Raw genomic sequence first — 13,196 nt, 5'->3', positions numbered from 1 at the left:
GGGGGGGCGCGTGTGGCGGACACGATGGCTCGCTGGCGTGGTGACATCATTCCGCGCACCAAGAGGGTGTCGGCCACGCCTGAGAGGTAGGCGTGGCCTCAGCGGGATATACACGGGGCACGCAGCCCCGAGCACGTCAGTGCTATAGTTGAGCTTTGGAATAAAGACTTTTTGGTTACCCGCGTTGTTGCTTATCTTCTTGGCAAACAAGTCGTGCGCATAGCACCGCACTTCAATATTACAGTTCAGCTTGCAGCATCTAAATTCGCACTTCTGTCGTCCATTTATTACGTTTGGCCCAGTTTGAAGTCGACCTTCTCAGGTCAAGCAGCACGACGTCATTCTATCGGGTCTTGTGCAAAGGCACGATTTCCAGGCATGTATAAAACAAAGATCAAGCATAGTCCTTGAGTTAAGCATCGTGAAAGGTTCAAAGTGACTGTTTAAAAAATATAAAAAACTGTAGTTTTAAACATAATTGGAGGCAATTATTGCCTGCCACGTGACATCAATACGGTACCGGAAGTTTAACAAATCAATCGTGTGATGTATGAATGCAAGCATAGGTAATTTTTCTTCCAAGGTAAAATAAGTTTCATGTCCATTTCTGACGACTTCATTCTGATGGAATGACGGACAAAACTGCCCCATCCAGAGACTGGTGTCCAACATGCTCACAGGCGTTCTTTTAATGATTTTTTTTGCAAGCTGCTTACGAGAACAGTAGGTATTTTTTAATCGGTGACAAATTACTGATTTGGGTGGGTAGAGCTAATCAACAACCTTTGGGTGGGTAGAGCTAATCAACAACCTTTGGGTGGGTAGAGCTAATCAACAACCTTTGGGTGGGTAGAGCTAATCAACAACCTTTGGGTGGGTAGAGTTTGCACGCTACTTGCTGAAAAATGTACAGCCTGTGTATTGCAAGAAGGGTATTTTGACGTTCGTTTGATGTGTGTTTAAAGGGATCTATAAAGGGTCTAGCGGTGTCTAAAGGGTCCAAGAGGTCAAAGGAGTCCATAGGGTATTATGGTGTCCATAAGTGTTATATAGGTACAATGGGTATGTTCCAATTGTAATTAGGGTCTAAGTGTCGATGGGGGTCGAATGGATGAAAGGGGTCTAAAGGGTCTTAAAAGATCTAAAGATGTTTAAAGGGTCTCAAATGCACATACGCATCTGTTTTTTTTCCTATGCACCGAGAAGGTTTTCATCCACAGCTTGGAGTACGGCTGGCTCCCCTGCCTCACATATTGCTCAGCTTGACACCGTGAAAACCAAGGCCTTCAAGATCATTGGAATCTCTCACGATGAAGCTGAGTCTATGGAACTATCACTTTGTCGTCGCCAACAAGTCGGTGATCCCTCTTCTGCCTCATTTTTGGTCTTTCACCCTCTGCCCTCTCCGTGCTCTGTCCCCTCCCCCACCCCCCTCCTTCCACCAGCTTTATGCAAGACGCACGTGGTCCACCATCAACCCCCTCCCAGTGAAACTGCCTAAATCCAGAACCACTGCTCACCACCACTCATTTATTCCTCTTTTCCTGCCTTCCACACTCTTCGATGCAAATATTCCCTCCAGATCTTTAACAAACTTGCTCACCACCATCTCAGGTCATGCCCCTCCCCCTTCACCCCCCCCCCCATCCAAATCAATGATATTTCCTAAACCCGATAAGCAATCCCCATCCCTCCAAAAATGTTGCTTATGTATCTATCTTGCCTAATCCTTGCGCTCTTGCTTATCTGCACCCATTGTTTGTCCGTCTGTGTCCACCTTCTCCTTCCGCAGAGGGGTTGGGGAGAGGACTTGCGATTTTCGCCTGCAACACCACATAGAGGTACCACAACATTTTAGCCTGTAATACCACAACATTTTAGCCTGTAATACAACAGAGAGGGACCACAGCATTTTACCCTGCAACACCACATAGAGGTACCACAACATTTTAGCCTGTAATACAACAGAGAGGGACCACAGCATTTTACCCTGCAACACCACATAGAGGTACCATAGCATTTAGCCTGTAGCACCACATAGAAGTACCACATTCTCTTAGCCTGTAGTAGTGTAGTACCACAACATTTTAGCCTGTAGTACCACAACATTTTAGCCTGAAGCACCACATAGAAGTACCACATTATTTTAGCCTGTAGTAGTGTAGTACCAACGTTTTAGCCTGTAGCACCACATAGAAGTACCACATTCTTTTAGCCTGTAGTACCACAACATTCTAGCCTGTAGCACCACATAGAAGTACCACAACATTCTAGCCTGTAGCACCACATAGAAGTACCACAGCATTTTAGCCTGTACCACATAGAAGTACCACAGCATTTTCACCTGTAGTACCACAGCATTTTAGCCTGTGCCACATAGAAGTACCACAGCATTTTAGCCTGTACCACATAGAAGTACCACAGCATTTTAGCCTGTATTACCACATCGAAGTACCACAGCATTTTACCCTGTAGTACTACATAGAAGTACCACAGTTTCAAAGTACTTAAAAGGAAAGTACAGTGCATTCAGAAAGTATTCAGACCCCTTCACTTTTTTCACATTTTGTTATGTTGCAGCCTTATGCTGAAATCGTTTAAATTCATTTTTTCCCTCATCAATTTACACTCAATACCCCATAATGACAAAGAGAAAACAGGATTTTAGAAAGTTTTGCAAATTTATTAAAAAGAAAAAACGGAAATATCACATTGACAAAAGTATTCAGACCCTTTGCTATGACACTTGAAATTTAGCTCAGGTGCCTCCCATTTCTCTTCGTCATCTTTGAGATGTTTCTACACCTTGATTGGAGTCCACCTGTGGTAAATTCAATTGATTGGACATGATTTGGAAAGGCACACACCTGTCTATATAAGATCTCACCGCTGACAATGCATATCAGAGCAAAAACCAAGCCATGCGGTCGAAGGAACTGCCTGCGGAGCTCAGAGACAGGATTGTGTCGAGGCACAGATCTGGGGAAGCCTCCAAAAAAATCTCTGCTGCATTGAAGGTTCCCAAGAGCACAGTGGCCTCCATAATTCTTAAATGGAAGAAGTTTGGAACAAGCAGGACTCTTCATATAGCTGGCCGCCCGGCCAAACTGAGCAATCGGGGGAGAAGGGCCTTGGTAGGAGAGGTGACCAAGAACCCGATGGTCACTGGCTGAGCTCCAGAGATCCTGTGTGGAGATGGGAGAAACTTCCAGAAGGACAACCATCACTGCAACACTCCACTGATCTGGGCTTTATGGCAGAGTGGCCAGATGGAAGCCTCTCCTCAGTGAAAGACACATGAAAGCCGCTTGGAGTTTGCAAAAAAGCACCTAAAGGACACTGACTGTGAGAAACAAGATTCTGTGGTCTGTTGAAACCAATCCTCTCTCTCTCTCTTACCTCTCTTACCAAGGCCCTTCTCCGCCGATTGCTCAGTTTGGCCGGGCGGCCAGCTATATGAAGAGTCCTGCTTGTTCCAAACTTCTTCCATTTAAGAATTATGGAGGCCACTGTGCTCTTGGGAACCTTCAATGCAGCAGAGATTTTTTTGGAGGCTTCCCCAGATCTGTGCCTCGACACAATCCTGTCTCTGAGCTCCGCAGGCAGTTCCTTCGACCTCATGGCTTGGTTTTTGCTCTGATAAGCATTGTCAGCGGTGAGACCTTATATAGACAGGTGTGTGCCTTTCCAAATCATGTCCAATCAATTGAATTTACCACAGGTGGACTCCAATCAAGGTGTAGAAACATCTCAAAGATGACCAAGAGAAATGGGAGGCACCTGAGCTAAATTTCAAGTGTCATAGCAAAGGGTCTGAATACTTTCTGAATGCACTGTACTTAAGAAAAATAATTGGGATATGGAGAAGAGGCACACCTTCCCAAACAAGTTCTGCATAAATAAATATTTCAAAATTCAGGTTCTCTCGTAGCAATCGCCACACCTTTGGAAGCGAGCTGCATCACCGGAGCATTGCTGTCAGCAGAACCAGTTCAACAGGCTGATAAATAATTCCACTTTGCCAAACATCAAAATTCTTGTTTGAAATTCAAGGCCTTTACATACTCTTCTTTATATGGATGGATTTCCATGTCCATGGAAATGTTTTGTTTGCACTTCACATATCTCACGCATGATGCTCAATAATTTGATGGAATACACCTGCATTACATAACGAGGTGTCGGCTTAAGGCCAAACTTGATGACGTCGCAAGTAAAATTGCGATTCTGATGCACCATAATCTGTTAGAGCATCGGTGCTGCCGAATATGTTTATTGGCACGGGTCATACTGGGTGGTTTGCCATTGCCTTCTCAGCAGGAATTAAAGCAGGAATTTGTAATTTGTTCAGGGTGCCGGCGATAGCTCGCCTACTCTTCGCTGAAGACCCAGTGGGATTTTTAACTTGCATCTGAGGGATGGCACATGGCACACAGTGATGAATCACCCATCCTGTGAAACACACCTGGATGATAGTTTATAGCTGGGTTAGAAAATCAAACCCAGGTTGGACGACTTGGATGCGAGTGTGCGTACCTCTAGGGTCTAGGCCATCCTGCTAGCACCAAGTAAAATACTCGACATTTTTCCGATAACCACATGCATGAAGAAACAGCACGTGTGTTACCTCCACGGGTCATCTTACCTCCCAGTACTTGGCACGGTGCACACCCTCAGAATAGGCTCGCGAAAACTTGCTGTCGCTGCTGAGTGCTGTGATGGAAGCGCTGAACTGTGCCATGGGGTGCAGGCTCGTGGGGAAGTTGTCAATCATGGTGACGACATGCGAGGGAAGCTCGGCGCGTCGTGCCCACTCTCGTGACACCCAGCTTACCTGCATGGCACGAAAAGGAATTTAAGGGGCAATGGTCTTTCCAAACGCACTCATTTCCACGGACTACTCCGATCTTGTTCCCCTTAACCTGGTACGGCTCGGGGACTCTTCACGTTAACAGCCTCGAGCATTGCTTGCCGATTTAACCCATTACTCCCTGGTAGCCGATCTAAACATTTGTAGAACACAACCTTACGCCAAAGGACCAATATGTGCGAAATTCCGTCGCGCGACGTTAAATGATGATTGCTTTTCCATTATCAGAGTTACAGTTTCACAACTCCCATTGTAAGCCAACCATCTGCAATGGGACCGTGAGCCCAAACTGGGCCGTGGGGTTGAGGTTTGCTCATTACAGCTCTTCATGGCATCGATCCAAGCGCAAAAAATATTAAGGAAGGCAATAGCAGGGCTGCTGCGGAGATCACGTCGAGCCAAATTGCCTCTTCATGTGCCAAATTGACTCAAATTGTACTCAAATGGTACGCTTTGACAGCACAGCAACCTTCCAGCACCGTGAATGGATTGCTTTAATGCTGCGGCACTGAGGCAATGAGAACAAAGTAAACGCAAGTAATAAACGCTAATACATTCAAAAATAAATAAATAAATAAAAACACAGCATAGGCCTTGTGAAGGCAGAGCTTGCAAAATACTTCAACAGCACTAATCGGATGACAATTACCGCAGCTATCATGGTTATTTAGTTTGTTGTGTGAAATAGCAGCACTGCATTATATCTTAAGTTAGACGTGACAGCACAGAGAACGGCAAGATGGCCACAAGCAAACCTGTCCCACAGCCAACTCTGCAGTGTGTATACAAGGACAGAAAAATCAATCATCTGGCAGAGCAAAACTATTGCACAACGGACACTTCACTGCAATAATAAATAATTTATAATTTCAAATTAATAAATACAAAGAGAATTACAAAAATAATAATAATAAATAAATAAACAATTACATTGTTAATCCATGGAAGTCTTTCTATATCCTTATTCAAAGAAGCGGATAAATTTGGTATCTGGTGAATATCGACAATTAATTTATATTTGTGGGAAAATTACATACTCAGACCAGCAATCGAACCCCGGAACCGTACCAGTGCTCCGGGTGACCCTGTCTGAGCATGTAATTTTCCCACACATATAATTTCCACTCTGTCCGTCAATGCTTCCAGGGCACTCGCTGCCAACCATCGGAGCACCAACAGCCTGCTCATGAGGGTCTTCCTCCAATGGGGGGGGACAAATCCATGTCCGCTATTATTTGCCCACATGGATTTGCCTCCCTTTCTTCCCCTCCTCCCCCCTCTCCCCATTGGATTTGTCCCCCAGATAACTCAGATGACAGAGCACTGGTACGGTTCACCAGAAGACCTGGGTTTGATTCCAGGTCTGGGCATGTAATTTTCCCACATATGTCAATTAATTAGTTATAATCCTGTTCATTTATACAATTATTTATTGAAACAATATAGCAATATCCTATGCATTTCAGTTCTCCCATCTTACTATAATTCACCAAATGTCCGTCCGTCCGTTCGAAGGTACCGCAAAAACAGCTCAACCGATCGCAACGATATTTTGGGTGGGTATTCCTGGGACGCCTGGGAGTAAAATAGGCTATATTGTTTTTCCAATTTTTCCAAACACGATGGAATAATATTGTTGCGGTTTTGTGGTTTTATAATAAAGGTTAATTTCCCCTCCTAGTTAGTTACACTACAACATGTAGCCTTGTTTAAGCTCAGTTATTCCTTCGTAAATGTAAGCGTAGACCTTTCCTGTGTTAGTTTTGCGTTGAGTAGGATAATGAGAATTAGGTCCCCTTATGATGCTTCGATGCTTTTGGCACGAAATACCACGAGGCAGGCCTGAACAAGTCGACCAAGGCCGAAGGAAGGCGGTGGAGGAGCCAACGGTAAGCGCGAGCCGCCAATCAGGGCTCGAGGGGAGTGACTTGCCACTGCGGCAAAAGGCGGGGTTTGAAACGTTCGAGTCGGGCTAGGGCGGGCGATATAACCCTGTGCCCAGAGCCCCCACCTCAGTTATGAGTTCGGTGTTGGCAGTGATGAGATGAGCGCAGGGCAAGTCAGATCGGAGTTGAGTTATGAGAGTGAAAGCGCTGAGTTCAGTTATGAGATGAGCGCAGGGCAAGTCAGATCGCAGTTGAGTCAGATGAGTTGCGCAGTCCAGAAGTTATGAGACAACCTCAGTTATGAGCTGGAGTTATGAGACGACCTCAGTTGAGCTGGAGTTATGAGATGAGCGCAGGGCAAGTCAGACCAGTTACGAGATCGGAGTTGTGAGAATACGGCAGTTCAGTTGAGTCGAGCATAACCCCGTTGTACATGAACTTGCCCTGCTCCCCGCGCTCTGCGCAGTATTAATTGCACTGTAAAGACGACCCGCGCCGGGCCAGACGCACGTATTTCCTTCTGCCTGCCTTTGCCGATATACGCGCCGCGAGGATTTTCCCACCTGCCTGCCTTCGCCGGGATACGTGCTGTGACCGCCAGAGGGCCACGCCGGGTGAGCTGTTCCTGGAGCGACCGAAGCAGGCACATTCAGCGCGCGAACATTCTCCTTCCATTTCCCCATGTGAGTGATCGGGCCAGTGTCTGGGGAAATAAGTTAAGACTGCTTAAGTTCTGCCCTGTGTCCCTTCTTCTACTAACTCATTGTAAATAGTGTAAATAAATCTGTTCTTCCTTCTGATTCGACCGTCTTGTGTTTTCCATCATTGACCTAGCATGGTACGAATTAGATCGCTCTGACCAGGTTCTAAAGCAAGGTAACAGCACGGGTCATGTGGTACGCCATCCGCTCGGGTGTACTCAATTACGCGTGGTTCGTGCGAGACTCGATCTCCGCTTCCGCTGTGGCGTGGGTACTCAAGGTACGTGCGAATTTGTCCCGAAATCCTTTTCCGTGTCTGCCTGGAAGTGGCGACTCAGTCTCGCGGTTTTGAAGACCCAAGGAGAAAAAGGGGCTTAATCTCCCCTTTGTAAGGGAACGGGCTTTGAAAAACCACAACAATATTTACCGATATGAACAGTGATGTGGCTTTTGTTGAAATTCTACAAATACTGTTTATTCTACGTACCAGGAGAGAGTAGATCGAATCCTGACGAACTCTTCCTATATAAACGTGCGGCTCCGAAGTAACATGGCAGTGTGTGCAAAGCGACTGAGAAACAGGTGTAGCGGCCGCTTCCGTGTTAGATTTGGCGCGCACTCTTCACACAAACGCGCGACTGAGAAAGACGTGTAGCGGCCGCTTCTGTTTTGCAGAATTCAATCTTTTTTCAAAATGTGCACCATGTACTGTTTAGATTTGGATGATTTGCGTGTGATATGATTCAACTGATGCTTATATGAATCGTTTAAAATTTTAAAAAAGCGTTCAATTTCTGATATTTTGCCTTTTCATTTGGGCTTCCCAATTGAAGCCCCGCCCATAGGGCGGGTACCGTTGCTAGTATATTAAATTGGGAGAATTTTTCTTTTTTGAATTAACAAAAAAAAAAAAACACCTTTAGAGGCCATTTTTTCCCCGCAAGCGGGGGTTGGCCTTTTTCGGGGACCGTGGTTGTTGTTGTTTTTCGGTCCCCTTTTTGAAGCAATGTTTTACGGCCGGATGCCCTTCCTGCCGCCAACCCTTTTTGTCGCCTTTTACGACAAGCAGGGAATTACCAGTGAACTGGTACTCAATTAGCCGACCTCGGAAGGATGACAGGCTGAGTCAACCCCCCTGGCGTTAATTCAGCGATCGACCGGGATTCGAACCCAGGATCCTAGGATCCTAAGCTGGCACCCTAGCCGCTAGCCCAACACCAGGGTACAAGCCGCTAGTAGCGACAAGTAGCGGTAGCGGCACCAGGGTAGCGGCAAGCCTAGCCGCTAGCCCATTAACAAACTGGTACAAGTTAAATGGCTAGAGTTAGCTTGGCCCAGTGCCAAAATAAATTGCAATACAATTTGGAGGATTTCACCACCATGACCCTCCATCTTCCCACTATTCGTGAAGGATTTAATTTCAGTGAATCGAATGCATGTCAAAAAAAGTATCGATTTTTTTCTCTTTTTCGGAAAGCTGACTCTTAAGCCCACTGTCAAAACCAATTTGGAAAACTATGAATAATAACGGTCCTAGAACTGATCCTTGGGGTACCCAAGCATTTATATCCTCCCAGTCGGATATCCTGCCATTCACAATCACAGTTTGCTTCCTGCAAGTCGTCCAGTTTGCTACTCTACCAGCCACTGCACAAGCCCTCACCTTAGCAAACAGCCATTTATGTATTACCTTAATAAAAAGCTTTTTGAAAGTCCAGATGAAGTACATCCATTGCACTTCCCTTATCCACCTCGTCAGAAACTGCCTCATATAATTCAAGTTTGTTAAACATGACCACCCTTTAGTAAATCATACCGACTACCTTTAATTTGAAACAAGTTGGGTCATCAGATAAAGATCTGGTTATTTATACTTTATAACATAAATGAAGATCATTGTTGTTTAAAAATGTAGCAAAAAAATTCGGCAGTTCAACAGCAATGATGGGCCAAATGGCCTAATTTCCTTGTTTAAGGTTGTACAAGAGTGTGTGACCACTCCTTACATTCTGCGTAGTCAATTTAAGGCAAGCGGGACAACTAAAGGAAAGTGGAATAATGACAGGGAGCATCATCGGGCTGGTGTGGATTTTCTTACCCTGGCCAAAAAGAAAGACCGTCCATGAGATGAAGCAGATCGGGGAATAAGAGGGCACGAAACCAGTGATGCGAAACCAGCGAAACCAGCCCGGTGATGTGCAAAACAACCTTCGTGGTGTGGGAGGGTGTTGGTGGGGGGCACTTAGTTTTGGAAGAGTTGGAAAAGGGAACGGTTTTGCATGTAAGGTTTGTGAATGGGGGAAGCTGTGTGTGTCAGCAGGTGTATCAGGCTCCCGGACAGCGAGAACGAACCAAACATCCTCCCTTCCCCCCCCCCCCGCCCCGCCCACATCATCCCAACAAAGGACTGGGATGGAGAACCCGCCGAGAAGAGGGTCGGATTAGCTGACCATGGGGCAATAGGTCCCCTGGTAGACATGGAGTGCCATTTGGGTGACATACTCACCCTCCCCCCAGCAGGATATACAGTACTACAAGTTGTTGTGGTGTGGGAAGTCATTGGGGGAGGGGGAGGTGTGTGGAAGGGTTGGCATTAAAACCCTCACTTTGGAACTTTGCTTTTGCACTGTGGGCACTACACACTGCTACACCCACACCGTCACATTGCAAGACCTCCCGGCTGCAGAGTTGGGACCACACCTTTCAGTCAATGATGATGCCATGGTCTTACAGGGAATTAATTGTGAATAATGAAAATGTTATTGTTACGATGGATATGAATGCTCCACTTGGTCACGTGCGACTTTATATGTACTTTCGATGGCATATGGCCCGATGATAAAATTGAAATTACAAAATATACAAACCCCTTGCACGATGGCTAACGTTAGGCAGACCAGTAAACTCAACATTATTTAAACTTCTGATGTTGGGATAAAATACAGTATTTTAAAAGCTTTTCCCTTCCTTTTGCCATTTTTTCCCCTGCTTGGCCTTACCATTCACGTTATCAGTTGGATTCATTTATAGCCACTAGTGGGCCCGTTGGTCCACTGGACCAAATTTTCATTGATCTTCAAGGCCTTGTAGCATACCTGCCAGCTGTACTGCTTGAGCATTAGCTTGCCCTTTACCGAGTGATTCCGCCCTATACTTATACTGAGATACAAGTGATTCCGCCCTTCTAGCCTAAAACAAAAACACAACGTCAAATTCACTCCTCAAATCCCACTGCAAACCTTCCTCGCCCCTTTCTGTTTAGCTTTTGCCCATCATTCTGGGACAATCTATTATTGTCCCTTCAAAGCTTCCCATTGCTTCCTAAACCTAAAATCATGCACCTACACCATTCTTATAACCACAGGTTAACATTTTCCTTTGACTTTTCATTTATTTATTTCCAAAATTTAGTTTCGCTTCAAGATTTGCTATTTGTACAAGACAGAAGGCATAGCAGCAATAAAAAAATAAAATAAAAATAAATAAATAATGTTTCCATATATGGTGGCATTCATCAACCAAAGTTTATTTATTGACTTCCTAAAAGTCAATTGGCCCATGTTCGGTTCTTGCACAGGATTGGCAGTACAAACTACACTGTCAGGAAAGTAAGTGCAAATAGTTATTTTCCATGTTCTTCAATAAGCCACCTGGCTGGCATTCACCAGGACAAGAATAGACTAGGGAGTTCATATAACACCTTGCACCACGCTGGCTTGAGAAAAAGGACATGGGAAGGGCCTTTTCAACTACCACTTTGCGTTTGAGCACAATCTATATTAGCTGTGCATAACAAGCGCGATGGAAAACATATGAAGCCGATGGGTCAAATGGAACAGGCCAGAGCTGAACTTTGTCAACTCTTCTCAAAGAAAATGACAATTTTGAAATGATCTCTGAGAAAAAGAAGCATGAAGCAAGCATCTCTAGAAGCCACCATTTTTGTCTGAATCCTGCTGTTACTCTGCCCTCGGAGCACGCACACATTTGATTGGCTGAGGCAGCGTAAAGTTTTGCCCAACTACTGCTAAATTGAAGGTTTTTGGAAGTGCAAACAAGGTGATTTGTGGTCTAGTGTTCAAATACATAATTCAATTTTGAATAAAACCTTTAAAAGCTGTAGAAAAACACAAACCATTGAATCGGAAGTTTTCTGTCATTGACGCACCCTCTTATTTAACATGCTAAATTAGTTCTGCGTGTCCTGTACAACGTTCTTAAACTACATGGTATTCATAGAATACTTACCCTGAACAGCCAACTTTGTGCGAGCAAACTCTTCTGTTTTTGAAGGGGGGGTTTTTTTTTTTTTTCCTTTAATCCAATATGGCTGCCAGACCACGTGAGCGATGACATAAGTTTATATTCTCTAATATAATTGTTGTGTAGATCACGTTTAAGAAATTTCAAACTGATCAGACCAAGCATTGTCCCTGTCGAATTACGTCATAATTAAGGCACCAATGACGTCATCGTTAACAACACTTATTCCCCATGTGGAGTTCTTTACAATGAGCCATGTTTCAAAAAAAATTCCCATGGAGTGGTTTGGAGATATAGAGGTGCAATGTTTCTCGGTTTTTCCATGATGATGCCTGTACCATGTGACCTACGATGTCATAATTATCACAAATTCTACAGGCTGAGGTGCTCCTATGGTGAAATTGTGTCATCTGACCAACAATTGCAGAGAAAAAAAAATTCATACTGATCGGATCAAGCATCAAGATAAAGTGTCGAATTATGACGTCATAATTAAGGTACTGATGACATAATCATTAACATATCTTATTTCCCATGGGGAGTACTTGACCACACCGTTTCAATTTTTTCCATGGAGCGGTTTTGGAGATATAAAGGTGTAACGTTTTTCAAGATGGTGTCTACCATTTGACCTATGACATCATAATTATGAATAAAAAAAGATTAGACAGACAGAGGCGCTCCTATGGTAAAAATTGTGTCAATCAGACAAACGGTTGCCGAGAAAATGCATTTTTAAATTGTAGACAAAAGCACGCACGTATGCCACATGTACACAACCAATTGCCGAACACTGTTTTCCGCTTTGCGAGCGCAGGGTAATAAACAAAAACAGTACGATTCCTGTTGGGAATCATTTTCAGTTTTGTTTAACTGCCAGGCAGACAGACTGAAGCAATCGCTTTACCATGAGTACGGTGGCATGCTCGGAACAAGATTCCATACAATTTGCCAAATTCAGAGACAAAGCATCACAAAACTGTCGGTTTGTATCCCGATTCACATTTGTTTCAATTTTTGTTGTACAGTGTCCAAAATATAAAATTCATTGCCTGCCCATTCAAAATCACTCTACGCTGAGAGAGGCGATGACTGACTTATGCCATAAATACAGTGAACAAATTGCTTAACCTCAGTTTGCAATATGCATACAGTGTAACAACAACACCTGGTCATAATCATCAATGAGCAACACCAACTTTTACAATAAATTGATATATGGTGGTTATTTGATGAAACTAACATTTTACTGTATTCACCTGATCCTGCGTTGGAACCTGCCCTGTAATGAGAAGCCAGAAAAGACCCTCAGGAAGAGGTTCCTCTCCACCTGCCATCTTTGGGAGAAGTTCCTGGCATTCAGGGATGCTGTATCCACGGAAACGGATACCCTGTGGACACAGCATGAAGCAGCGCACATTGATGATTGTGTAGAAAGTATAAATAGTAGGAATGAGCAATGTAAATCAAGGAGCA

At 44.4% G+C, this 13,196-nt stretch overlaps 1 protein-coding gene across 2 annotated transcripts in view; it reads right to left on the bottom strand.

Moving 5' to 3' along the window:
• Positions 1-13,196, bottom strand: part of CS (citrate synthase) — a 78,626-nt gene that overhangs the window by 24,984 nt on the left and 40,446 nt on the right. For both annotated transcript variants that reach the window (XM_068100425.2, XM_078769525.1), the window contains exons 5-6: positions 12,980-13,111; positions 4,646-4,834 (exon numbers count right to left, since the gene is read on the bottom strand). In XM_068100425.2, coding sequence (XP_067956526.2) covers positions 4,646-4,834; positions 12,980-13,111 — 321 coding nt within the window. The remainder of the gene's footprint in view (positions 1-4,645; positions 4,835-12,979; positions 13,112-13,196) is intronic.

This window comes from Myxine glutinosa, chromosome 1 (genome assembly GCF_964187855.1).
Source record: "Myxine glutinosa chromosome 1, kmMyxGlut1.1, whole genome shotgun sequence".
Taxonomy (NCBI): Eukaryota; Metazoa; Chordata; class Myxini; order Myxiniformes; family Myxinidae; genus Myxine; species Myxine glutinosa.
Note: the sequence above shows the minus strand (reverse complement) of the source record. Positions and strands in the feature narration are given on the sequence as shown.